The sequence below is a fragment of the Typha latifolia genome, chromosome 1 (assembly GCF_019914945.1).
Source record: "Typha latifolia isolate L0001 chromosome 1, TyphaL0001v2, whole genome shotgun sequence".
In the NCBI taxonomy this organism is placed as follows: domain Eukaryota; kingdom Viridiplantae; phylum Streptophyta; class Magnoliopsida; order Poales; family Typhaceae; genus Typha; species Typha latifolia.
The window spans coordinates 15,823,297-15,850,939 of NC_133086.1; the positions used below are offsets into that span (position 1 = coordinate 15,823,297).

General features: G+C 37.9%; 3 protein-coding genes, 1 long non-coding RNA gene and 1 other non-coding gene across 7 annotated transcripts; 2 read left to right on the forward strand and 3 right to left on the reverse strand.

The window, feature by feature from the left end:
* Positions 1-247: 247 nt before the first annotated feature.
* On the forward strand, positions 248-319 carry TRNAM-CAU (transfer RNA methionine (anticodon CAU)). The gene has a single exon. It is a non-coding gene; the product is annotated as a tRNA-Met (tRNA).
* Positions 320-709: 390 nt separating this feature from the next.
* LOC140796637 (U-box domain-containing protein 33-like) lies at positions 710-4,905 on the reverse strand. 2 transcript variants are annotated; one of them, XM_073149718.1, is made up of 7 exons: positions 4,688-4,905; positions 4,012-4,133; positions 3,682-3,803; positions 3,363-3,467; positions 2,986-3,094; positions 1,722-2,252; positions 710-1,578 (listed from the first exon to the last, which is right to left on the reverse strand). In XM_073149718.1, exons 1-7 carry the CDS (start codon positions 4,851-4,853, stop codon positions 901-903), a joined length of 1,833 nt encoding a protein of 610 aa, XP_073005819.1. In that variant the 5' UTR covers positions 4,854-4,905; the 3' UTR covers positions 710-900. The 2 variants fall into 2 exon arrangements, with proteins under 2 accessions (XP_073005819.1, XP_073005812.1); XM_073149711.1 differs by having other exon boundaries at positions 2,878-3,094.
* Positions 4,906-9,503: 4,598 nt separating this feature from the next.
* LOC140780454 (ribonuclease 3-like protein 2) lies at positions 9,504-15,056 on the forward strand. The gene is made up of 4 exons (XM_073126027.1): positions 9,504-9,993; positions 10,094-10,261; positions 10,350-10,720; positions 14,460-15,056. The coding sequence occupies exons 1-4, from the start codon at positions 9,544-9,546 to the stop codon at positions 14,638-14,640; spliced, it is 1,170 nt and encodes a 389-aa protein (XP_072982128.1). The 5' UTR covers positions 9,504-9,543; the 3' UTR covers positions 14,641-15,056.
* LOC140780455 (uncharacterized) lies at positions 14,062-18,761 on the reverse strand. The gene is made up of 2 exons (XR_012107513.1): positions 18,382-18,761; positions 14,062-18,241 (listed from the first exon to the last, which is right to left on the reverse strand). It is a non-coding gene; the product is annotated as an uncharacterized lncRNA (long non-coding RNA).
* Positions 18,762-21,215: 2,454 nt separating this feature from the next.
* Positions 21,216-25,589, reverse strand: LOC140783172 (putative zinc finger protein CONSTANS-LIKE 11). 2 transcript variants are annotated; one of them, XR_012108106.1, is made up of 5 exons: positions 25,019-25,589; positions 24,653-24,889; positions 23,282-23,628; positions 21,419-21,677; positions 21,216-21,317 (listed from the first exon to the last, which is right to left on the reverse strand). XR_012108106.1 is itself a non-coding variant. In XM_073129961.1 (4 exons), exons 1-4 carry the CDS (start codon positions 25,547-25,549, stop codon positions 21,542-21,544), a joined length of 1,251 nt encoding a protein of 416 aa, XP_072986062.1. In that variant the 5' UTR covers positions 25,550-25,589; the 3' UTR covers positions 21,216-21,541. The 2 variants fall into 2 exon arrangements, 1 of the variants encoding a protein (XP_072986062.1); XM_073129961.1 differs by having other exon boundaries at positions 21,216-21,677.
* Between the last annotated feature and the right edge of the window lie 2,054 nt (positions 25,590-27,643).

Sequence of the window (27,643 nt, forward strand, 5' to 3'; positions counted from 1 at the left end):
CCTTGTTTCATTACACCTAGTAGCAACAACTAACCTACCGACCACTTTCTTCCCTAGAAGAGAACCTAAATATATTTAATTTTTACACTCTCGTGGATGCAGCATTCCATAAAATTGGACAGTTTGCATGGAGGAGATGAGTGACTTCACTTATGGTGGGTAACTCCTCTAGTTAATCAACTCAAATCAGAAGGATGCTTCAATCGAGCATATCTCTCATGGTTTCTTTTCTTCTATTTATTAACAAATCAGAGTGGCGCAGCGGAAGCGTGGTGGGCCCATAACCCACAGGTCCCAGGATCGAAACCTGGCTCTGATAATAGAGTGGCTTCCGATTTATTTTTGCTTTTCCTCGCTAATGGGTTTTGGATCCCTAATCCGGTGGGGAAACAGGCCTACCTGTTATCCCACGCCGACTTCGACTCTAACCTTCTCTTCCACTAGCATGATTGATATGTCCTCATTTGTTCCTTAAAAAGTGATTCTTTTAATTCACAGGTGATAAAAGAAAATTACCACTTTTTTTTTTCTCTAGTGTTTGTTCGTCTCCACGAACTCAAATTTTATTCTTTTTCTTATGGATTTTAAAACCTCACCAATGAATTTATGATGTTTCTTTCAATTCATGAGACGAGCCTTCTTAGTTGAGGCTTTTTTTCTCTATCCTTTTAATCCCCATGTAACCAAACAGAGATCGAGATGGTAATAATTTAGGCAATGCAATTAGTGCTTCTTTATTTTTCATCCTGTCAAGATACAAATACAGCATACGTGCAAGTTTACGTTACAAATAATTTGTCTAGGCGAAACTAAATTAATGGACAGAAGAAGTAGGATTATACAAGGTTTCTTGTACTCGGGAACTGACCTTAATGAAGAGCAGGAACATGCAATAATGGACTACGCAACCTTCATCATGAGCTCCAGGACTTCCTGAGCTCCATCAGCAAGAACTGGACGGCTCTTTCTTTTGATCTCACAACATTTCAAACCCAGTTCCGCCAACTGCTTGGCCTGCTCATAAGGCCACTCACCTGCAGATGAATCCAATATCTCACTCAAACGTCCTGCTTCCAGTGAGTCATGTACTTTCTTGATGTTCCCCAATGCAGGTTTTCCGGTCAGAAGGCGTAAAAGTATTACACCAAAGGAATACACATCAGAGGATGGAGTAAGCTCTCCAGATGCAAGGAATTCAGGGTCCATGTAGACAAATGTGCCAATAGAATTTGTGCAGCGGAAAAGGATTGTGTTAGCATTGGATTCTAGAAGACGGCAGATACCGAAGTCACCAAGCTTGCTTACAAGGTTTGTGCCAAGGAGAATGTTAGTCGGCTTGAGATCTCCATGTATCAAGGTCAGACGTTTATTTGAGTGCAGGAAGATCAGTGAAGAGCAGACTTCAGCAGCAATCCGCATGCGTGCCTGCCAAGTTAGAGGAGGTGTGTCGTCCTTGCAGCAGAGGCGGTCTTCCAGGCTTCCATTGGGGAGAAACTCATAGACGAGAGCCCAGGCTTCTGAGCATGCTCCAATGAGAGTGACAAGATTTGGATGCCTTACTCTACTAAGAACATCCATCTGCTAACATGAACATTTCAACTGTGTCATAGCACATTCTTGAATGAAGGCAATAGTACAATATAATGGTATAGTCAGTAGCATTTCTGCAAGTGTACAAGTAAATTACTTGTAAGATTCAATTTTGGAACTATTTTATTCACCTCTTTGTAGAACTCTGCTTTTCCTTGCATGCCTTGCGGATTCAATATCTTTATAGCCACTGCTCTGTGGCGAAAGGACCCCTTGTAGACACTTCCATATCCACCTTCTCCTATCTTCAGTGACTCATCGAAATTGTTAGTTGCTTCCTCTATCTCAGCATAGGAAAACTCTGAGAAACTTTCTGTTAAAAGGTCAATGCTTTCCAGCTCTTGTACCATTTGATGAAGCTGTTCAGCTTCTTTTACTGCATCGTCTCGCTCCTGGCATAAATCCTCCTGTTCCTGCTCGAGTGTAAGGAGGAGACGATGGGCCATCGATAGCTTATCTTGGAGATCGTTGACAATGTGTGTGGATTTGGTGGCTTGAAATTCCAAAGCAGCCCTCTGCTCACGGGCCTTTTGGTGCTCTTCAAATATCTCATGTCTCTGTCTTATAAGAAGTTCAATTTCCATTGTCTCTCTTGTATGCCTTTCCACAGTTTTTATCCTTTGTATTATCTCTTTGGTGTATGGAGTATCTGCTTCTTTTACCTGTGCAATATGAGCAGCAAGTATGAGATTATAGAACAATGCTCCTTATGCTGTCCCATCCTTTTCTCCTCATGCAATGACTTATGGTAGTTTATACTGTTTATGACCAGTTAACCAATAACCACACACTAGTCAATTGTGTTTGGAACCTCACATTTATCTTCGAATTTGTGATTGGTACATTGTGGAAAATGATGAAGTTGTAATTAACATTAGCTAAAAAAACCAGAGAAAATTGACGGTACGCATGTGTCTGGAAGTCTCATAAACATCTCTTTCAACTATTTGATGCCGTTGAGACTCCAGATGAGCTTCATCTTTTACATTATCTACCTCTTTAAGGATGTGTCGAGAACTGTTATGCCTCGCATTATCTGCTCCAACATCCTTCTGCAGAAACAATATAGTAGAATATACCCTAAAACTATTCAACTGGAAATGATTACATTGTGATACTCTAGGCATATTTCACTAAGGCACTATCAAGAAGCAAAATCATAATTTACTCATATAAAACTTGGCGGATACCCTTGTTATCAGTTTGTTGGTCAATGTATTTTAAAATCTCAAAACTTATGATTACTAGCTGCTTCTGATGTTTCCTCATTAACTTTCTCTAGCCTACCTCATGAGGAGAAGCTTCCCCATTTGTCCCTCCTTTTGAATTATATTGGACAGATATATGCTTTATAACCTCTTGCGTAGGGCCATACATCAAATTAATTGATTTAACCTGCCCTTGAGGTAAGGATCTTGAAATTGATTTTCCAGATTGGCTGTTTGCAGAAATTGGTCTGGCTTCGTGTGACTCTGCCGTATTGGATCCACTAGGACAAGCTTCCCTGTTGACAAAAACCCCATAACATGCAGTATTCAGCAAGACGAATGATAAAGCTTAAAATGGAGCATGAATGAATTTGGATGGTTCATAGGAATCAAAGTTTGTAACTGGTAACTTTAGTGGAGAAACTTTTGCTTCAAAGTCAACAGTTAGAAGCAAAGTTGAACAATTTTCTTTATCAATATTGGAAATGCCAAATGCCATAATGACAAAAGTAAATTGGAAAACTCAAACCAGATATGTTTCTAGTAATTCTACTACATGCATACCTAATGTAGATCAGATTTCCTTTGCAGACAAACCATATCTTGCAAGATGGATCTACCTGCTGCTGCACACTGAATGCTGTCTTAGAGAATGGAATCTTCATTTCACTGTGCACCAAAATTCCACATTTTATTAGTGAGCTAACATTATTGTCTGCATTTTATTATTAAAATAAGCAAAACCATCAATTCACACAAACCCCTCTTAAATTCCGATAGCACTCTTCTACGAAATAATTCAGTTTTTAACACTGGAAATGTCTGAATCATCTGATAGCTCTTTGGAATGAAATGATTTAGAAAGGCTATTTACTATGCATACTTTGTACAATGTTTGTCTCCTGCTGCTCCCATAACAAGCTCAGTGATCCCATGTTGCGCAACCAACATAACTATCCCTTTATCAACATCATCCATCTCGATAACTAGTTTCTCAGCTCGCACCTGGGACATCAAAAGGTTATTAGGAGATTATTTCTAGTTTCTACAAGTGGATGCATCTTGTTTTAGGAACGATTCATCTTTACTTTAAAATTCATATTTAAAGAGATGGGTACCATAGTCATTCATAGTTAATCAAGACCAAACTCATTGACGGTCATATGAGATAATGAAAGGGAAAATTGTGAACAATATGGAAGAGCAAATGGACCTTTGAAAGCGTGCATAACATTAGGTAGTGTGAAATGATTTGATTCATCTTCTGGGTCTCAATCATTCTGAATGCTGCAATTTCTCGCTCGTTTACTTGGTCCGCAGGACACCAACCTCCCACTGTGATTAGAACTCCACAATGATTTACTCAAACAACTTTTAACAGATAATGTACAATAAACATATTCTAAGGTAATAGAGGTAGAACAAATCGACTAAAAGTTCTCCCCGTTGCAACACAGCCAAGGAATAGAGAAGCAAAAATCGAATTTGTTCTCAGTGTAAAATCACGAGAGAAAAAAGGGAGCATAATTGAATTACTTAGAATTTGAAAAAACAATACAAGAATTGTTATTTTCCCTTATCTATCTTCCCCGTAAACCGCTGGAGAAAACCTTGCTTGCAATATTACTAATCAAGGCTCCTAATCTCATTAACCTGTTCTCCATATCAAAAAAGAAATAGAAAAGATAAAGAACTGAAACCCAACAAAGGGAACTCTCCTTTCCATGGAGACGTGGCGTCAACTCGCAAAACGGAAACATGGGTACGCTCCAGACCGATCAGAAATATCAGAAAACGAACGGAAAATGTGATTTTTATTCCAAATCGTTGACTGTTTCTACGATTCTAAATTGGGTTTTCGAAGGTAGGGGCAAAGGAAGAAGACATACTAAGAGGAATAGTTTTGGATGGGCGATGGATGTGAAGGATTACTATTTTCTTGTGCCGTGGAATGTTTTGCAACACCCAGAGGACATTTGCCTTCCATTCCTTCACATCCTTCCCCACAGCGACGTACACCTTCTTCTCCTCTTCCTTCTCCTCCTTCAACACCATTGCGGGATTGGAAGCGCGAAAACTATCTTACCACAATTCTCACAGTCGAGTCTTTTGTAATGTGAGTGCTCTGCAACTTATATTCCATTTTCCAGGGGATAATTGCATGTTACACCCTATGTAAGGATGTTTACATTTCAGACCCTGTATTCCTATTATTTACAAATCTGTTATTTTCCATAAAATAAATATATAAGAAAAAAACTTCGAGCATATGCATGTGGCATAAACAAGTAGATATTTCGTTTGTTTACGGCTTCTATAACGTTGTTTTATTAATAAGATGCTAGAAACAATGGTTAAGTTGTATTGAAAATTTTATGGAAAGACGTGGTATAATTTTCAGATAGTGAATAATTCTCTTAAATATAGGTCTCTATCTCCAAATTTCCTCATACGCTTCAACACCGTCGATTAGTCTAAGCTCAAATAGATCGACTATTTAATGGATATGATAAATTATCCAAAGACGTGGATAAATCTATAAATAGGTCTACAGTTTGGTCATTGCCGCGTTTTCAAACTCAAAAGGTCAGCGACTTGCTCATAATTTTTCACAATTTTGTGGTAATCTATTTTTCGTTTTCAAATTGTAAGGATTAATAGTTCATGAAATATACTGAGGTATAGAAGAAGGATTAATAATGAGGTGCATATATTCTTGTCACCCCAAAGTACTCTATATTGTTTGTTAGTTTTAAAAGTACTCTATATTTCCCATTGCAACCATCTTCATTGCCTACTTGTCTTAACTTGTTTATTTTTCCAAGTGTTATTATTCTGAAGAAAGAACATTAAAAGTAAATCTTGAATTTTACACCATAATAAATCAAGTTAAGTTTCTCTCACCTCTAGAACAGAGCAGTGTTAAGTAGAAGTGCTTACTGACTAATTAATTTCTATTTCATCTTAAGCAAATGATATTAGTGTTAAATAATGGGAGGAAGAAAGTGTCTCTGAAACCCCCCGTCTTTTGGAATGAACATCTCATTACAGTATAGAGCTAGACTTATCAGAAGAGCAAAATGAAACTTGATAGCCTTGACTTTTATTTGTCATACACTTGCATCCAAAGTAGTGCTTGCCCATAACTCCACAAGCATATAGTTTTGAGAGTATAAATTTGAGCACCTTAAAATTGCAGTTATAATGCGGATAACAGGCACTTATCAGTTAATCCTAGTTTAATTAAAAGTTTTATGGTAACGATTAGTAGCTAATCTAGATTAGCACGCAAAACCTTGGGTCCAAAATCCTTACTAAAGAAACTAAGGCTGAGGAATGAAACAGCCAAACAAGATGAAGCTCTTCTCTCTCTCTCTCTCTCTATATATATATATATATATATATATGATCAATGATCAAGTTAAATATTTTTGTGAAGAGACATATAAAAAAAAATAATTCAGCTCATATATATGTGGACATCTAGCTTAGACTAAAATAAATAAATAAATAAAAAATACTTGGGATAATGTAATCTTAAGGCCTTGTTCACATCTAGAATAGAGAGGAATAGTAATAGCAAAACCTAATTTATTATTCCTAAAATGATGATTTTATTTTAGAAATACATAAACCTATATTTATTCTGGAATAAGAGTGTAATGATTATATTTGATGTGATATAAAGTGAAGGTAAAGAAAAAAATTACTAAAATACCCTTCGATTTAATTTAAAGTAGATTGATAGAATAGATGGTAAATAAATTAATATATTTTATGTATGTAATACTTAGATTTACGTATATAATGCTTTAAGTTACCTATGCAATGCTACGTTACATATATAATGCTAGGCTAAGTCATTATATATGTAATCTAGAGAGATAGATATACAATGCAATACAATGTTAGAGAGATAGATATGCAATGCAATTTTATAAAGATAAATATGCAATGCAATGTAATCTAAATATATTTTAATTTTATAAAATAATAGTTTATTAATATTTATCTTTTTTTACATTTAATCCTACATATTTTATGGTCAAAAATAATATTTTAAATATTATTATATATAATATTTTAAATATTATTATATTTTGTAGTAAAAAATAATAAAATTCTATTTTAGATGGAATATATATTTTTAATAATCTTTCCAAAATTGTTAATAATATTAAAATATTTACACTTTCATATATTTTATTTTAGCTTAAAACATGATATTACTAATAATATTATATTATTTTTTTCCAAAATTTCTTATGTTATCATTTTAAGAAAGAAATATTTAATTATGTTAATACATACTTTAAATAATAAATATATTATTTTATCTATGAGTTAATATTTAATTTGATAAAATATTAGTTTATTAATATTATAATTTTGATGTTATTAGTACATATAAAAATTATTTTATCAATAATATAATTTAGAAAAAATTTATTATATCAATTAAATACTATATTAAATAATTCTATAATATTTATATTTATATTTATGTATATAAAATTAAAATAATATTTAATAATAATATTAATATGCAATACAATACTAGAGAAATAAATATGCGATACAATGCTAATAGATATGTAATGCAATACAATATTAGGGAGATAGATATGTAATGCAATGCTATGCTATAAAAATAAATATGTAATGCTTAAAGGTAATGCTGGAGAGATAAATATGCAATGCAATGCTAGAGAGATAAATATTATGGGTGGCAATCGGGTCGGGTTAAGCAGGTTCGGGTCGGGTCAAATTCAAGTCGGGTCAACTTTATCCTAACACAAATACGACCCAATTAATAAACGAGTTACATTTATTAGACATGAACACGACCCGATTATTAAACGGGTAACACGACACGACCCGTCTAACCCGTTTAATAAACGAGTCGTGTTAACACAACACAATAACACGACCCGTCTAACCCGATTACCCTATATAAAATTTAAATTTTATTCTATAAAAGTAATGCGTTTAACAAACAAATTAACCTACTTTCATCATCAAACTCATTCAAACATAAAGATTATAGTTCTATTAATTTTAGCTAGATCCCGAGCACAAAGAAGAGCAGCCGCCGCTTCGGGAGGAGCATCGACGATAGCCACTAAGAGGAGTTACTAGATTTGAAGTCGACGGGGAGAACGGAACAAAGCTCCCAGCTATGGGATTAACACGACCTCATTCTTGAACTCATCGCTGCCTTGAGCTGAAGTTTAGAGTCTTGTCACAGCTATGTATTCTCCCTCCCTTAGTTGACCCTGTAATCAAAGGAATTAATGACCTTGTAAACTATTTACAATTTGTCTTACTTATTCATATTTGAATCTTTATGATGCTAAATAAAGGAATTAATGACCTTCTAAACTGGGCCAAATCCACCCTTTCCAAGCTTGTTGTCTATCGAGAAGTTGTTGGTGGCGACTTCTATAACAAGGCGAAGGCGGCAAACCGAAGCAGAGTCGACAGACAAAGGCAGAGGCGGTAGACGGAGGTGGAGGCGAAGGCAGAGGCAGCAGACGGAGGCGATAGAGATGGGGGCGAAGGCAGAGGCGGCAGATGGAGGCTAAGGCCGAGGTGGTAGACGAAGGCGAAGGCGGCAGATGGAGGCGAAGGCAAAGACAGCAGACGGAGGCGAATGCGGAGGCGGTAGAGACGAGGGCAAAGGCGGAGGCGGTAGAGACAGGGGCAAAGGTGGAGGCGGTAGAGATGCGAGTGAAAGCGGAGGTGGCAGACGGAGGCTAAGGTGGAGGCAGGAGAATTCTGCCCCCCCTCCCCCTTTTTCGTTGAGGCGGCTGGAGTGGAGAGGTGGTGTTAGGGTAGATGTAATTAGATAATTAGATCTAGGGTTTTAGTTTATATATATATATATATATTAAACGGGTTAGCGGGTTGACCCGACCTGATCCGATCTGACCCGTATACTTAAACGGGTCAAACGTGTCAGTAGTATAAACCCGAACATGACCCGATTATTAAACGGATTAGGCGGGTTGACCCGTTTACGACTCGAACCCGATTATACTAAACCGAAACCCGATTAAGAGCCAGTTATCGTATCGGGTTATCGGGTCGGGTCAAATTTTGCGACTCCTAATAGATATGTGATAAGTGATAGAGAGAGAGTAGAGAGGAGTGTAAATTATGATAAAATGTTGATAAGATGTTTGAGGGGGATAAGAGATGAGTAATGAATTATGATAAGATGTTTGAAAGAGATAAGATATGGATGATAAATTATAATAATATATTTAAGAGATGTTGTAGTCAAATCAAGAGTAAATTAGTAATTGGGTTAGTATGCGATATAAAATATAATTTTAATAAAGTGTTTATATTCTGGAATATGTCTATTATGATATTTAGCTGTTATTCTGGAATAAGGGATTGTATTCTGGAATAAAGACTTTTGTTATTCCTAAAGTGAACGGCTAAATATAGTCTAGCTGACATCTCCAATCTTTTGGTGTATACTTATTTCTTAAATCGGTTACAGGTTCAACTATGTTCTTATTTAATAATAAATATTCCAACCCACTGAAAACGGGTTAGTGGTTATCTTTCTCATTGATATTCTAACCCGTTTATTATACGGATAGTCGGATAGTATACCTGTTATCTGACTTGTGACCGGAAACCCGACCCGACTGCCACCCTACTCCATAAAGCTAAAACTACGCATCCTCGTTCGGTTGGTCTACATCCGACGCCGCACTATTGTCCGTCTACCATGACGAAGCCAGCCGACGAGCCGGCGAAGCCCCGCCATCTCCACCCCAGAACCCTCCATGGCCACCCTAGACTCGCCGCCGACTCCATCCACTCCTCCTCCTCCTCCTCCTCCTCCTCCTCCTCCGCTTCCTCCATGCTTGCCGCCGTGGCGGAGGTGGAGCAACTCCTCGACTACTCTTTCTCCGACCCTTCCCTCCTCAATGAAGCCCTCACCCACTCCTCCTTCTCCGACTCTCAACTCTCGTACCAACGCCTCGAGTTCCTAGGCGACGCCGCCCTCGGCCTCGCCTTATCTAACTACCTATACCTTGCGAACCCCGACCTCGGCCCCGGCCCGCTCTCCGACCTCCGCGCCGCCAACATCTCCACCGAGAAGCTTGCCCGCGTCGCTGTACGCCATCGCCTATACCCCCTCCTCCGCCGCAACTCCCCCAGCCTCGACAATCTTGTACTCACTACTTCACCCCCCAAATTCTTCTTCTTGAAATAATTATATGCAGATCGTTCTTAGTTAATCGCATTATTGTATCTTTCTCTTCTCCTATCAGGTGAATCAGTTCACAGAGTTGGTAATGCAGGAATCGGAGGAGGAATTCGGAGGGCTGATATACGGAGGTAGCACAATGAAGGCCCCCAAGGTGTTAGCCGATGTCGTCGAGGCGATCGCAGCGGCTGTTTATGTTGATTGCAATTTCAACCTCGAGATTCTCTGGATGGTTTGGCAACTTGTTCTGTTGTCTCTTCTCCTGATCTCCTAGTAGTACGCCTTGCATTTTGATTTAAAGATGGGGGGAATATGAACAGGTTTTTAGAGGAATCTTGGAGCCGATTATTACGCCAGAGACGCTGAACGAGCAGCCGGTGACGATGCTTCATGAGCTTTGCCAGAAGCAAGGGAAAAACTTCATGTTCAAGAACTGGCAAAAGAATAATGTGAATGTCTTTAATGTATTTGTGGATGGGCAGCTTGTTGGAATGGGATCCTCAGAGCATAAGATGATCGCAAAGCTCAATGCAGCGAGGGATGCACTAGAGAAGCTAGCAAGCTCTAAATTTGATTTCTTAATGACTACAGAGTTATTGTCCGGGGATGGTGAAACTGGGGAACAGAAGGAATATAAGCAGAAGCTAAATGAGTTGTGCAGCAAGAAGAATTGGCCGAAGCCGATTTACAAGTAAGCTTTTACTTCCTTCTATTTACATATAAAGTATAAATTGTCTGAGTACTATATGTTCTGGTTGTGTGTTTAGATGGTGTTTCATCTTAGTGTGAATCTAATGCAATCTTTGACTGTTCTTTGGAATTGCTTGCAACCAATGAATGAGTGTTAAAGTCTTCCTTTGAAATTATTATGCATATTTTCTATCTGACTCACATCTCACCTCAGATGTGCATATCATATAATGTGGCTCGTAGGCTCTATTTTATTTTGCTGTAGAACTCTAATAGTACGTTTTACTATTATTTAGTAATAGTATAACCTTCTAAGATTATATAACCTTACATTTATGCAATCTAATAATGAAAGTTAGATCTTGCTTCTATCATTAGCATGTTACAAATCGATGTTTTAAAAGGTGGCCATGATATGCAAGCAAAGTAGGTACCACATATAACTTATATGATAGCTGTGCAAGCAGATATATTGTTTATTGTTAATGTAGTTAGGACACTTTAATTATCTGAAACTGTATGGTGAACACTGAATGGAGACAATTATTTTAGGATTTTGTAGCATATTAAGATTATAGTAAAGTTTCAACTTTCAAGTAAGCTTATGCAAGAAAGCAGTTTTTATTTTGAGATGATGAATTACTATAAAGATAACAAGTATCTACATTTGGAAATTGATGTTCATTTGTTTATTGGCTAGCCATCTACATTTCATATTTAATCTGCTTATATCTGTCTTTAAGGTCGGAAATATGGTAGCTTATACAAGTAGATAACTACATACTATGTGGGCTGACAACATTGAGGCATGAGGCCTATAGCTTCACCCATGAGCATGAAGAAATTACCTTTTCTTTTTCTATTGTAGATGTTCTCTAAAGACATCATAGTAACCAAGAGAATACCTGTTTGTCGCTTCATAATGAATAATAAACCAAGGGAAGAAGCAAGTTAACAATTTACAATTAACAACTAAATAGTTGCAATAAACTAAAATTATTCCATGTCATGAGAATCTCATGTGTCGAAAATCAAATTCTTTCAAACCTTCATATTGAGTTATCTGGGTGTTAGTTAGTTTTGGTGAAGCTTTTAGATTTTATAGAGGGATGTTCCCAACATCAGATTGTCTTGTATACACATGTTAGGTTGAAATATAGTTGTGGGGGTGATTGTCACTTCAATTAAACATATGGAGAATCTTACCATCTAGTAACCAAAAATGCTTAAGGTCATCCATAAGTGAACTTTTTGAAGTCTTTCTCTTTTACTTTTCGGTTTTGGCCCTTGAAGAAAATGAGGTGTTTCGGCAAAATAGATCAATTTCCACTGGGATCAGCTCGAAATGAAAGTCTAAACCAACAATTTTCTGTTTTTGTCCTTGTATAGTGAGATTTTGGTCTTGATTTTGGACCTCAGCTGAAACTAATCCATTTTGGCTGAAAATTAAAATCACTTGGGATTGTGGACACATTGGGCACTTTAAAGTATTTACACTTAAAGGCACACTGAGCAAATATAAAATATTGGCCCCACGGAGCTTTCTTAAATAAAAGAAAGGACTGCCGTGGGAGGTCTAACCAAGGACCTATGGATGTCGAGGCTCATCCCCAATCAATATTGGATCAAACAATAGGGAACCTTAGCGCTGACCTTTCTTTTCCAGTACAATAGATACTATTCCCTACTGGGACAATGAACACTCTCAAGGGATCCTCCACATATTGGCTATACCATTGCTCTTCAGTGTGTTATTTCGTGGCAGGAACAAAACAAGAGGAAAAGACCTAGTTGTTGACTTGTGAGCAATAGAACTTGATTGAGCAAGTTCATGCTTTGTTGGCTTGGTTAGCCTGTGTGAGACCTCGTTGTGCCTTTTCCATCAATGCGAGCAAGACAATGATAGTGATAGCCGTCTTAACATTGTTCATCTTTTACTGAGTAAACTAGGTCATGCCAATTGACATGGGAGTTTGCTGTCCTTCAATGGATTTAGTTTGTGGTTAGAGTGTTTGACAATGTATGGAGACCCTCTAATATTACCTCTAGATAAACTTGATTATGTTGTTTTTAGTTACTTTGGCTTATGATGTAGCTTACTGGTTGAGTTGGATCAGTCATCTAGGTCTAGAAGAGTGGTTTGTTAGGTTATCCATATCGAAAACCTGATCTGCCACAGCTTGGGCTCTACAAGCTATATGAAGGAATTGCATCATGATGAGCTTAACCGGCTCTTGTGGCCATGTGGACTTGTGAGGATTAGGTAGTAGGGGTGGCAATCGGGTTTGCATCAAGTTAAAGTAAAGCAAATATGAACACAACTCGTTTATTAAATAGGTCAAAATTTCTAAATATGAATGCGATCCTTTTATTAATCGAGTTACATGGGTCATAAATGGCTTGTCAGGTGATAAATTATTTGAATTTATATAAGTTATTCAGGTTGTAAACGAGTTTATTTATATTATAATTGTTTTGTGTGTTATAAACGGGTTATTCGGGTGATAAACAGATTATTCAGGTCATAATTCTGGTTATCATGTCATAAACATGTTGGCATATCGGATCATAAGTTGAGGTAGTAATCGAGTTAGTAAGATCAACCTGTTTATAACCCAAACCCGTCTAAAGCCTCCAGATCTGTGTAGGGTTACAGAGTCAAGTCAAAAATTGTCATCCCTATTGGATAGGTTGCTACACAAATGGCCCCATTGACACCTTTGTTTTAGTCAGGCATAAAGAGAATCAGACTGAATCAAGCTCTACCCATGGGTATGAGCTTTGTTAAACTACTAAAACGATGTACTTTTATTTTGCCAATTATTTTACTTATATAAAATAACCAATATCCTCTTTGTGCTCTTCTATTTTGTGATTCTATTTTGTCTTTTTGGTTGTCTTGATGCGGTTATTAGTGTGGGTGCATACATGCTCTAGGTCTTGTAAATAACACAGGCACATAGACTTTCATTTTTTGTAAAAGAAGCCATTGGAGATCTTCAATGAGCACCTTGGGCTGTCGGATCTGTATATAGGCAAATACCTGATTTGCCCTGGGGCTTTGTACAGTAAGTAACAAAAAAAGAGAACAAAATGGAAAAAGGAAGAAGAATCAAAAGAGAAGAATAAGAATGAAATAGGATAACAGATTCACTCTGGAAGGCCTCACATACAACAAAGTTTGTAGCCAGCATCAATGAGATTTTTTTTTTTCAGTTCAACTGGGAATAGGAGCTCCCCCAGGGAAGCCATTTCATTTATTATCCGTAATGGGGCCTGTTGACCATGTCCTCGACCTATAATAGTGTTCCAAATTGGATTGATATCAGGCACAAATCTAACTTAAATGGAAATTGAGGATACAAACTGAACAAAATAAACAAATTAACATTAAAAGAATCAGTGTACATTGAAATAACTATAATCTAAATAAACAAATTTCAGAACAAATAAAATTGGACTTCTAATTTCCATGCAGGTTTCATCCTATTCATCGTCCATGAATTTTGTTCTCCATCACTTGAGAGGAACATTGTTGTGATGCTACAATATTTACTTTGGATGCTGCAATGGATTTCTTATCATCTTTGGATGGTTTTCCCTGAATATTGATGATAAAGTATTCTTGTCATTAAAATTTGAGATGCCACAGAAAAGAAGGCGTAAGGAATTATTTATCATAATTACATCCTTCCTCATGTCTGTAGGATCTCATGTTTTCATACTTTTTGAATCTACAGGGTGGAGAAAGAACAGGGGCCTGCTCATGGGAAAAAATTCATGTGTTCAGTACAAGTCGAAACTTCAGGTAATACTTTTATAACATTGGGTGAACTAAAGTCAAGATTAAAAGAGGCAGAAAACGCAGCAGCAGCCAAGATGCTAACCCAAGTCTTGGTTGGTGATGATTTATCTCTTTAACAACCCTGTTTCCTCAACAGCATGTTAGAAGATGAGATTTTTCATTGACTGGGTTTGAATTTTTGAAGTCCTTTTCTCAATAATGTGGTGGTACTTTACTCTTCAATTTTGCCCCTTGCCTGCTAATCAAGATATGAGATCCAGAATGCAGCAGGAAGAAGATGGTAAACTATATCACCTGAATAGCGCTACTAGATGCTATTACTTCATGGAAACCCAGTTGTTTTCCTCCTTGCCAACAAAATGGTAATCCAGTTACGCAAAGGACATTGTAAAATCCTAGTTCTAGCTATCTTGATGTCAGCTAGTATCGGAAATGTATAGCACTTTACCTTCGGTCCTTGTTGATATTTGACATATAGGGCTTGTATATTAGCCTTCTTAGTTAAACAAGTATTCCCAGTGAATTTCCTAGAGTTCTTATCTTCTACATGCTTGCTGAGTCCAGTAAAGTTGTTGCTCTGTTATTATGCCCTCCTGGGATGAGGGTTTCCACTTCGAGTGTTAATCCTCTGCAGGGAGAAGTTAAACAGTGATAAAAGTAAATAAAAGAAGGATATCTACTGGCGTTGGTTGGTTCATACCTGGTTGGGCGTAAAGATGCAAACCACAAGGATCCCTTTTATAAAATTAAAGTCAGAGGGACCAATTTTAAAAGGCTTGAAATCACCCCGAGTGATTTAACTTCTTCTACCCTTTCTAACTAGAGGAGATGTATGACTACTGTTGAAGTCATTCATCTAAGCTTGCATGCATATATTCCCTGTTACGTTCAAAATTGGCCATCCAAACAAGTAGATGAATTGAAAGCCAATAATTTTGAATTCAAATTCTAATGCAAGGGTGGCACTTGCTTCCATTTCATGCAAGGTGGCGGAGATACTTGTGAGTTGCCTTGAGAACTTTCTTATTAAAACCTCCTAGACCTTGCATTCCCAAATACTTAGAAGCTACACTCCCTCCCTTTACTTAAGGCTTTCACTATTTGAACTCAACCTTGGGCTTAATTACTCCCACTCCTCCTCCCCTTCAATATATGTAAACTGGCTAGCCCTCCACTTCTAACCCCACATACTACAATCCCCACCATCCTCCTATCACCATGAGGGAAGTAACCATCTTCCTCATGGCAATAATGGCCTTAGCTTTCGCCACTACTCTTGATGCCATGGGAGATACTCAAGGATTTGCATTCATGTCAAGCAACCATTTGGGCTCTCCTCCTAGGAGAAGCCGCTTCCTGGCCTCCTTGAAGGCCAACGCCAAGAAGTGCGGCATCGACCCTTCGCTATGTCTGGCGGCGGGAAGTCCCGGTCCAGACTGCTGCGGGGGACAATGCGTCGACGCCCTGAGCGACGTCTTCAACTGCGGGAAATGTGGCAAAGTCTGCAAGTTTACGGAGTCGTGCTGCGGCGGTAAGTGCGTCGACTTAGCTTATGACAAGAGGCACTGTGGGCAATGCTTCAACAAGTGCACCAAGCGATGCTTCTATGGGCTGTGTAACTACGCTTAGAATAATTATGCATCTCGGCATGAAGACATGCTATAGAGCATGGAAATAAAGGCTTCATATTATTGTTTCTTTGTTCATCTCCATATTCAGAAGATAAGGTTATTATATCTATATATACACACTTGTATTGCATTACTTATATGTGTTGTTAAATTGTTATCATGGGTTGTTGAGTACTATACTAATGTACCTACTGTAATATTATCAAGTCATTAGTAATATCTCTTTCTGCGTATCATGGCACTGAAACTTTTATGTGCACTATATAGGATAATAAGCTTTGTAGATATGTACAAATTATTTTGTGGCAAGCCACCTGAATGGCTTAATACATATACTAATCAATTAGTAAACCCCATTATGTTTTTCCCATCTGGAGTACATTAGGGGATATAGGTCTTGCAATCTGAACTTTGAATCAGCTCGTTGACCTTTTGACACATTGATCATTATATGATCCGAGCCTAATCTGTTTTTATTTTCCACAGCTACTATCAATGTAGCATCAGCAAAACTCAATTTATATATGATGATGATAATAATTTCTCAGAAACGAATATATGATGATGATATGATAATATCCTACAAACTACCCGGTGTATAAAAGTATCTTGCATAAGATGTTGAGTTCAAATAGGAGTATATCTAGGACAAAATTGAAGAATTATTTTAAAATCAAGGATGGTCGTTCTTTTTCATGGACCATGCCCATTTCTACGTTTGTTGGGAATGGGAAATCTTCATGAGGAATAAAAGTTCCATCCATCTGGTTAATTTAATTAAGAGAAACTCGAATCACCTAGTTGACTTCAATTCAGTTTATTTTATTATACGTTTCTTGACATAATTAATTGAAGAAGTATCTTTGGATCTTCCTTAAGTAATGGAACGTCCTTTATAATTGTATATAGGAAAGTTCTACAATTTTCCTGCAATAGAGTAATTGGCAGCCCATGATAACCTTTTTCAAGTTCTAAAATTATATTGGATTAATTACAGTTAACTTAACCCTCTTGTGGTCTGGCCAATCGATTTCAACTTATTCTCTGTGTATTTTGAACTAAACATTTAACCCTCATCTAGTCCTAAGTTACAATCATTAATCAAAAGTTAACAAAAATATGAAAAGACTAAATTACTTCTACAGAATTATAGTTTGATTTGAAGATGATAGAGATAGTCGTAGGAGTAGTTTAACCATTTATACTATTAGTTTGGATAGAAAATTCAATGGCACTTCGTAATTTGGTTTGAACCACAGAAGAGATAGTGTAAGTTAAAATTGTGCTAAAATATAGAGGCGTTAAATTAATTCCTGCAGCTAGAGCTGTAGAAAATCCTCTCGAGCCAAGGAATGGCCATGTGAAGGATGGAGCTTAATTGCTAGCTTCGGATGTACAACTTGCTTTTGGCCCTCAAATCACATGCATTCTACGACGTTCACAAGAAAGTATGGAGCAAATCACGTAGCGTTGCTCCGATGCCCATCGCACATTTCCTTTCCTTCCTGTGTGTACATTAGATGTACACAGGCGAATGGAATACAAACTCAGTAATAGCTAATTAATGGAGTAAGGATCCAACTATAAGGACAAGGTTACATGAAAGGCCCAACTAGTGATTAATAACTTGGATAGAATGTCGATAATTGTTGGATTAGAAGTCAGCACGAGCAAATTCTAACTAGATATATCGTTTGATGTACACCAATACTTCGATTACACACATTTGATTGTCCTATCATGCATGCACTGAATCCCAACCTCGAAATGTCTAGATATCCTAGCTAGTTTAGCATACCTAGTCCTATATATTATATCACATCTAGGCTACGAGAGCACTAGCTAAAGGCATCGATAGTTTTCTTTGGTGGAGGAAAACCAAACCGACTAGAGAAACTTGACCAAGATTATCTATAATGGTCGAATTCATTCTAGGGAACCGAAAGTGGGAGGTGATATAGTGCAGCTACCCACACACACCATGTGTACCCATACATGGTACCGACGGGAAGAGGGTGATAAGGCGGAGTTTCTTGAACTAGTGTTAGGTCAACATGAGATCAGCCGATGAATTTCTCCGATGAAGCTGGAATAATGAAATTATAATTAAACTACAATGTGCTTGATGGAAACAAGTTACTTGTAATGAGTGAGAGGAGACTAGTTTGTGGTTTGAACAGCTAAAATTATAATTAAACTATAATTTGCTTGATGAAAACAAATTACCTGTAAGGAGGGAGAGGAGACTAGTTTGCAATTTGAATAGCACAGTTGCCTTGCTCGGATAGTGCTCCGATAATCCATAGACTTTATCCAGCATATCAATGGCCAAGGAAGAAACAGATAGAGATTGGACAGAAAAAGAGGAGAGGAGAATGGCTGACGAGGGAAGGAGACGTAGGGCTTTTAAGGGAGACGTGGGGAAGAGTAAAGTTGAACAAGTCCCGACTCCTGCTCGACATACCTGGTGAAGTTGGAGCTCTCTCTCTCTCTCTCTCTTGTAACCATTACGAGAGAGGGAAGGGGGAAAAATAGCGCATATACATTGTGCATATGCTTGGGTGGCCGACCACAACTAATTGGTGTTATGTACATTAACATGACCGGATTCCATCTGAATGTGTCGTTAGATATATGTCAATACTTTGGTTATGCACATATGATTGTCTTTAACATGCACCAAATCCCTGTCTCAAAATATCTAGATACCCTAATAGATTGTTTAGCCATATCTTGTCCTGTATATTATATCACATTAATCAACTTAACAATTGCCAAAAATTGTGTAACTCGTTGATTGAGTGCAAAGCAATTCATTATTATGAGCTGATTTGTATGGGCACACAGTTATGGGTACAGTGGGAAACTAGCTTGACCAATACACTATTTCAAATAACAATCTCGACACCCATGATCTCATATAAGTTCTAATTAGCACATACAAACAAGGCACATGCATGAACATTAATGGTCAACTAATAAGTTAGATAATTAATGGCTGTGAATCTTTGTTGTCGATCTAGTCCCTCTTACTAAAAGACTCAAGCCATGAGCCTCAAATCTTTAAGAACACCACACATGGCCTGCTGATAAGCATCAGTTGACTCTTATTAAGCCTAACTTGCCAGTAGCCGAATACAGGCGTACCTCGCACACAATTCTGGCACTAGAAGTCTATAATCCCTTTCACACGCACATACATCTCTATGCCTAGCTATTTAGTTGACTCATAATCACCACCTACGTACCTACCACCAATTAATGTCCATTGCGAGCAAAGGAAATCCATCCCTGGTATGAATATTAATGGCCCACAGACCTAACACTGTTATATGCTACTCAATCTTTTCAAGAATAAGCCAAGATATATATATATATATATATATATATATATATATATATATATATATATAGATTATACTTGAATACAGATAGCTTTGACTCGTCGAGCTGATCCAGCATTGCATGAGATATATCAAAATTCGCTTAGAATATTTGAGTCTGCCATGTACCGAATTCTACCTAATGTTTTGTAGACTTCTCAAGTTTCTCTTAGATAATTCATATTGGAGAGCCTAACTTCACTGTACACGTACATAACTAGACCTAACTGAGTTCTTCACAAGTATTAGTTATTAGGTCAACTCCCTCTAGCTCGCTATTTATATATATATATATATATATCCTCTAGGTGATCTTCATCAACCATTACGGAATGATGAGAAGGGTTCTCTTCCTCGTGGCATTAGCCATGGCATTGGCCATCTCGTTCATCTCCGCCGCTACTGAGAGCGAAATGAATGATCACAACCAGCCTAGAAAAGAAGAAGAAGAAAAAGTAGCAGCAGCAGCAGCAGCGTCGTCTGCAATGGTAACAAGCCGCTTTCTTTGGCAGTACGACGCGAGAGCCACCATGACATGCAACAAGTATCCGCGAATTTGCCATGCGAAGGGAAGCCCCGGGCACGACTGCTGCAAGAAGCGTTGTGTGAACGTAAAGACCGACAACCTCAACTGCGGACGATGCGGGAAGAGATGCCGATATGGGTGGGCGTGTTGCAGTGGCAAATGTGTGAGCATAATGTATGATCGGAGCAACTGCGGAGGATGCAAGAAGAGGTGCAAGAAGGGTAGCTTCTGCAGATATGGGATGTGTAGCTATGCTGATTAAAGATCATGCATGACATGGATAGGATTCATATTTGCTGTAGTGATGATGGAATAAATGATAATGCCAAACTCAATTGTACAACCTAGTGTAGTCTTTCTCGGTGTTAAACGTTCAAAAGATGTATATGGCGAAACAAAAAAACAGAAGCTCGATTTTCCTGCTTTCAGATTATCTTTAATTCGGTTTTATTTTCCCCTTCGAAGATAATTGCATTGTAAATTTGTAATGAACAACAAATTAATATTTTAGCAAGAGGTGTGCAGATCTGGAGCAGTTTGTGAGTACATTATCGATGTGGGGATGATTTATTTAATTAACTGATATCAACCTTTGGTATTGGAGGAGCTTCGCTAAAAATCCACCAAAATCAATCCCAAGTAATTTGGGCGATTAAAGAAATGTAAACTTATCTGATATTCAACTTATTCCATACTAAAGTTCAACAAACATATCTAAAATTCAATATTAAGCTCAAAATTGCATAATTTGTAAAAAGAACAACAATGATCCTTTGACCTCCTTGAAGTGTGTAATAAATTAACAGCCTAGCGAGAAGCAACCACTGGATTAGAGCTAAGCACTCAGTTAGTTTAGAAAGTACAGAGTCAATCACATATAACTCGAGTCCTTTTATATAATTATCTTGTTTTTCAGAAGAAAAAAAGGGATGCATCACAACTATCACTAAGAAATATGATTATGTCCATCAACCAGCAAATACAAACAAAGAATAAATGCAATAAACATTTGGTGTGTATTTACAAAGGACAGTTTATAAAAATAACAGCAGCCCAAAAAATGTAGCCATTGCAGGTTGAGCTTTCCAACTACAGATGTTTCATAAAGTAGTAAATTATGCTAGGAATGAACTTATTTTAATTGGGATTTAATCCCCATTCTCTCTCTCTCTCTCTCTCTCTCCAAAAAAAAAAGAAACCCTTCAAAAGCAATGTTTCCCGATTGCAAAAAACTCGCGGAAGAATAAGACTCCCTACAAAACTTATTGATCCGAAAATTATTCCACTAGAAATATGAAAGTCTCTGATGTATAGGAAAATATGTGTAATTGTCTTGAATTATATCGTTACTTACGAATCTGCACCTGAGGAGACAGCTCTCTGAGTTCATGCTGCCAATCTCCAGTCTCAATTGTTCGAAATACTATCCAGAAGTTGTTCAAAAATGAGAACAGTGTGATCCTCAGGAAGAAGTGCCTCAGATTTTCTTTAGTTCCTCCTCTCTAAGAGGAGCATAATTGTAAACATCATCAGACTTGACAAATCGACCTTTCACACGCTTCCTGTTATCCGCTCTGGCTTTTCGCGAGGCGTATCTTATCTGCTTCCCAAACCTATGGATGAAAGAATAGAAATTAGAAGATTCAAACTAACCATCCTAATGGTGGCAACGAGACATTAGAATATGTTGGCAGATACGCTGAGGCAAAGAAGACCATGCAACTTCCTAAGAAAGGAGAGTAGGTGCACCATACAAAATCAGCAGCAAAAAACAACAAAATTTCAGAACCTTCGGATAAGCAAGATCGCCCTACGAATAACACTGAGCTAAAAGATTTAAAGGAATAAGAAAATTTAGTAATTATCAAGGAGACAGGAATTTCAATATCACTTCACATCCAGATCATATCAAGAATTGGGAGACAAAGTGAACACCAAATAACTGAATTTAGAGAACTGGCAGGTCCAACAAGTTAAACACTTAAGAGAAAAGAATATATATAGAGAGAGATCAAATATTAGAATAAAATCAAGAAAGTACTAAAGTAGTGCATAAGGCTTCCATGATGTGGGATCCAAGGAGGCCCTTACCCTCATTTGAATTTTGAAGTGGTTGTTTCCAATTTGTCCATGACTCACATGAATAGTTGGGCATAGTCATACGAAGCCTCTTTATGTAGTGAAAATAGGGACTAAAAGCAAAAAGAAGTTGAGTGACAACAAAAAATGAACAGAAAAAAATCGTTGTAAGCCACGGATAGATGACTTCATCATGAGTGTATAAATCATACTGCAGGTGCACTACGAACTTACAATTAACAGATCTTGAGAGTAAAGTGATAAAGCTAATAGAAGACATGATATTACAGTTATATCCGCAAAAACCGTTAGTTCAATTAACTACATATGAGCTGGGCATAGAGTTTATCAACTATGGAGATCTAAGGATGAACTTCCATCGTACAAAGATTTTCTGAAACTGTTGAGACTCTATGGGATGGATGAACTTAGCTAAGATACCTCAACGCACATGAAACTAGCAGAACAATACCTGAAAAGATCTATCAACTTGTCGTGTGGATAAAATGGAGATGCTTTGTTTGAAGTTTATCCTTCCTCAAATAATATTCTCTTACAAAAAATAGTAGAAGAGCACTTCCGTTGTTGCAATTTTCTTTTCAAAGAAGCCTTCATCCTATTATTTTGTTACCTATATAGATATTCTCCATGTGTGTGTCTAAATATGTACACATTTATATATAAGGAAAGACAACAATGGTCACATGGAAATTAAGCAAGAAATCAATTCGAATAGTAAATTGCAGAAAAAATTTTACATTAAAAAAAATCCTTACGTGTCAAAATATTTCATGTAGACAAGATTCAAGAGACATTAAAACAATAATTTTGGACATGTTAAAGCGACATTAAAACAATCAACTCGACAATATAATGATATATTAGATTCATTTAATTCTTTAAATGCACTGCTTCATGTGTGTATCTCTTTGGACATAGTCTGGAACAACTTTCTCATCCAACTATAACATTATAGGAAAAAGTTTCTAACTAACTAAACCGCATGTCAAGTAACTTTGAGAAACAATGGTTAGTCTGCACTTGTAGGAAAAGCATGTCAGCATATAGAAGGCTATAAATGACATACTAAAATGGCATGCAGAAGGGGTAATCAGTAATGTTAGATGCAACCACATACATTCGGCTTTTCTTTTTCTCATTGTATCTCATTTTTGCTTCATTCCTTGCCTGTGGTTGAGCAGTTTCCAGAGTAGAGTCCCTCGGTGAGTCACTTGTGAGAAACAACGATGATTCTTCACAATCTTGATAATCAGCAGCACTACTCTCACCGGTGACGTTAGATAATGAAATGGAAATATTACGACCAACATTGGCCGGAGGAAAACTTTGGCTGACATTTCTGTTGCAGTTGAAATTTAACAGAAAATGATCTGCAGTGCTGTTCACAGACTGCATGGCATTGGATGGTCCAAGTAGCTGACAACATGGAGGTGTTCTGCAATCATATTTCACTGAAGAGGATGCCTGTAGTAATGAGAGATCATCAACATCAAACGGTTTCAAAATCTCGAGTAATTTAAAAGATCGGTAAGTCATTCAGTATACTTAAATCTATAATTAGTAGGATTGACGGCTGCAGCATAGATTCCATATGAGCAACATGCCTACAGATATAGTAAAATTCATTATGGGCTACACTGATGGCTAAAGAAGCATACTGTCATGTCTTGTTGTGCTTTATTCTACTGATTGTTGCTTCCACATGAAGAAATTAAGATGGTCACATATGAATGGGAAAAAGAATAATAATAAGAAACAATATAATGTGTAGGCACAAGCAAGATTGGGGCTAGAAAGTGTTTGATTGTAGTTTAGATCATTTTGGCGTGCAACTTAGAGACAAACATGGGAATACTGCAGGAAATTATCAATGAAATAGCTCTCCTAAATTCCGAGTTTAATGAAGCTAACAATGATTATTAGGCAGATCTTGCCAATTCTAATATGAGATTAATTTGCTATGAGGATCTGATTTAATCTAGACAATTAAGTAGAAAAATATTCTATAAAAGAATGTGAATTATGCAAGAAAGAAAGGTTGAAAGACTTGAAAAAAATGAAGAAAAGAGACCATAATATTTTAGAGAAAATAAAGAGCATGTGAAATAAAATCTCTCTCCAATTGACATCCTACTCTAGTAAACATGCTAGCAGCTGTTCTTTTTTGGTGAATAGAGTCAGGTTACGATTGGCTAGGTAATCCTTCAATACCAACACCAAAAAAGGTGTCCTTCGATACTTTCACTGAACTCCTTATTAATTTGCAATTCATTTATGTGGATTGGTATTAGTTGAGTATCACTCTATCAAAAGGAGACTGAATTGTGGATTAGGGAGGGTGTTAAATAGTCCTTGTTCTCTCAGGAGCCTTGAGCTCAGCTCATTTCCGACTCTGTTCAACCTTGCTGGCCGATCAAATTGGCGGAGCGTTGAGTTGTGATCTCATTTAAACAATCTCAAGCAGAGATACAAAAAGTTGTACTTGTACCTCTAACGCATTTTCAATACAACCACTTGGATCTGCAACTGAAATTTTTCTTTCTGAAGGGAGGCCATCCAATCCAACATCTTTCAATGGATACTTAGGAACATTTTGCAAACCTCCAAATATCTCACTGCCTTTCTTGGTTTTTAGGCCAGCATAACCATTATTAAACCATTCGGAGAGCTGGTCATCATCATCATCGTCGCATATTCCAGGATCTAAGATACGAGGACAAGCCAACTGTAAAGCAAAGATAAATGGTACTTAATAGAGGTGATAATATGCAGAAATTTTTCAATCAAGTGTAATGCTAATATTGTCTTATTAACAATTACACGTCGCATTAATGCAAGTATAGGAAATGGATACCTCTGGAAGATCGGTTTCTTGCTTATCCACCGCCTCCGGCACCACCGAGGAAGAAGAAGTCACAGACGCAATAGCAAAAGCGGAAGCCATCCACGAATCAAACCCACCTGCGCCTCCCGACCGGCCCGCCGCCGGAATCCCGGGCAGGCCCGCCGCGTCCTCCCAGCAATCGCTCACGAGATTCTCGCTGATAGTCATCAGCATCCCGTGCGCGGGAGGGGCGTCGGCGTTGGCCCAGAGGCAGGACAGCTCGTCCGGCGAGGGGCAACCGGAGTAGCCGGTGACCAGGTGGTGGTGGTGGGCCCAATGCGGCGAGGAGCACACGTGGCAGAGGGAGAGGCGGTCATCGAGGCAGCGTAGGACGGCGGGGTGGGAGAAGCAGCGGTCGCAGATGACGACACGGGCGTGGCGGCGGGAGAGGGCGTTGGCGGAGTGGATGAAGCTATCGCAGAGGAGGCAGAGGTGAGCCGCGTCGGCTTTACAGTATACGAGGGCTCGTTGGGTCCCACAAAACTCGCAAATGGACTCCATTCCCTCTTTTTCTTAATAATTAATATAATAACAAATAATAAATTAGAACCTGATTGGGTTGGAGTACTTTAAATAGCGAGGAGAGAGACGGAGATGGAGACGGAGATGGACGCGTGGAGCTGATACTGCGGCGGCGACGACGCGCCGGCCATGGACTAGTCCAACGAAGCCTGCATCTTGCCGCTTACTGCGCTTTCGAGGATCAAGACTAGATATCCACGGATACGTATCGATAACTGAATTGAGCTATCCTCTTGGCGATCGAGTACTTGTACCCGAAGAAAAGTACTAGTCTCCCGACAAATGCTCAGACTCCTGTAAGGATTTCCTAATCGGCGAACTAACACCCTCTATTTACGTCGCCACTGCCCCCAACTTCTTATCCTCTTTTTGCTCTGCTAGGGTTTTCCTCGCCTCGCCTCGCCTCCCCTCCACTCCTCCCTCTCCTCTTCCTCCATTGTTCTCTCTTTCTTTCACTCTCTCGTCTAGTTTTTTTTTTTGTTTTGAAAAGAATATATAAAAGATTTAAGAGGATTTCGCTCTGAGTCTCATTTTATTCTCAAATTCAATCTTACACTTTAATCTTGTTTAAAAGTAGCTTGAGATTAATTTCCTATTAAGGATGAAGAGTATTCTTACGCCCTGAGGATGGATTTTTTGGACCCTCGTGCTTTTCTCACTTCAATCTTGCTCTCGTGTAAGTTGAGATTGACGTTATATTAAGGATGAAAAAAGATTCTTAAGCATTGAGGATGAGTTTGGATTATTTTGACCTTTGCTCTTACAAAGAATCATTTTTTGTTGCCTCTGTGAGCTTCGTTCATTGGCCGCCCATCGCTGCTCTCTCTCTCTCTCTTTCTCTCTTTTGTGCTTTAAATTTTAATACTCTCGTTTTTAGATTTCGTTGATGACGTGGCGCCTTAGGCTGGTGATCCACAGTGAACCCTCTTGTTCTTTCATCTTATTGGAGGTTCCAATCTCCTTAGCCAATAAGTGTGAAAGATTTTATATTTTAAACATCAATTTGGCTTAGCGGAATTAGACTTATGATCTCTGTTTTGATGTCATTTTAATTCACAAATTATGCTAAAACTTTAAGATATTAGAGAATATGGTCTTTATATTTTATATTCTAACATTATGCACCTAAACGAGAGAGTTGGTAGGCAAGGGATGCTTTTCTTTTGTTCTATATTTTAGGTGTAATTTTAGTCGCTTCGGGTTCGGTTGAAAGTGGTGACTAATGCTTTGGAAGCAAGATTTATTTAAGAGAAGCTCAATTAAAAGGGTTTCTCTTGAAAAGTTGCGTGTTCATCTTAGTAGAGATTGTGACATCCCTCTACTTATGTCTTATATTCTTAATAGCGATTTTGATTTTTCTTTATGCTCATGAATATAGCCACATTATGGGTGAATCATGATTCACACATATTATTATGGTTCCATTTGTCTCGTGCATTTAGCTTTCTTCATATTTGTATATATTTGGGTGTAAATATTGCTTAGCTCGGTTGATAGTTTGATAATATGGTTAAATTAAAGAAGCTGCTCGGTAGCGTGATGGCTTGGAGTAGGTCTTGACAGCATTTAATTTAATTCAGAGTAATATCTCGACAATGCACATGGTTTAAAATCTAAAGTAGGCAGCTTATTATATTAGTTAAAATTTAGTGCGACTTGAGTGCGTCCATATTGAGGGATAGTTAGTCATTTGTCAAATTCATATCTAGCTTTCGGCCCTTGAATGGTTAAATGAAAAAAATGGTTTTCAACTCCTATCCTAGTAGCTTAGATAGGGTTCATCTTATGAGAAACCTCAATTGCTCAAAAAACCCATGAGCTAGGCTTAGACAAGATCATTAGGCTTGACCCGCCCAAATCCGGCCCGAACCCGTCCAATTTTAACCGGGCTAAGCTAGGCCTGTGTTCGATTTAGGCCTGGCCTGACCCGAGCCCGAGATGGTAATGAGTGACATGGGCTAATCCTTTGCCTGCCCAACTCAGCCCGAAAGCCCGATCCACCACTCTCATCTATAGCCAACTCATATTCCTATAATTTTTTTAGTCCCATATTGGATATTTAGTAAACTATAT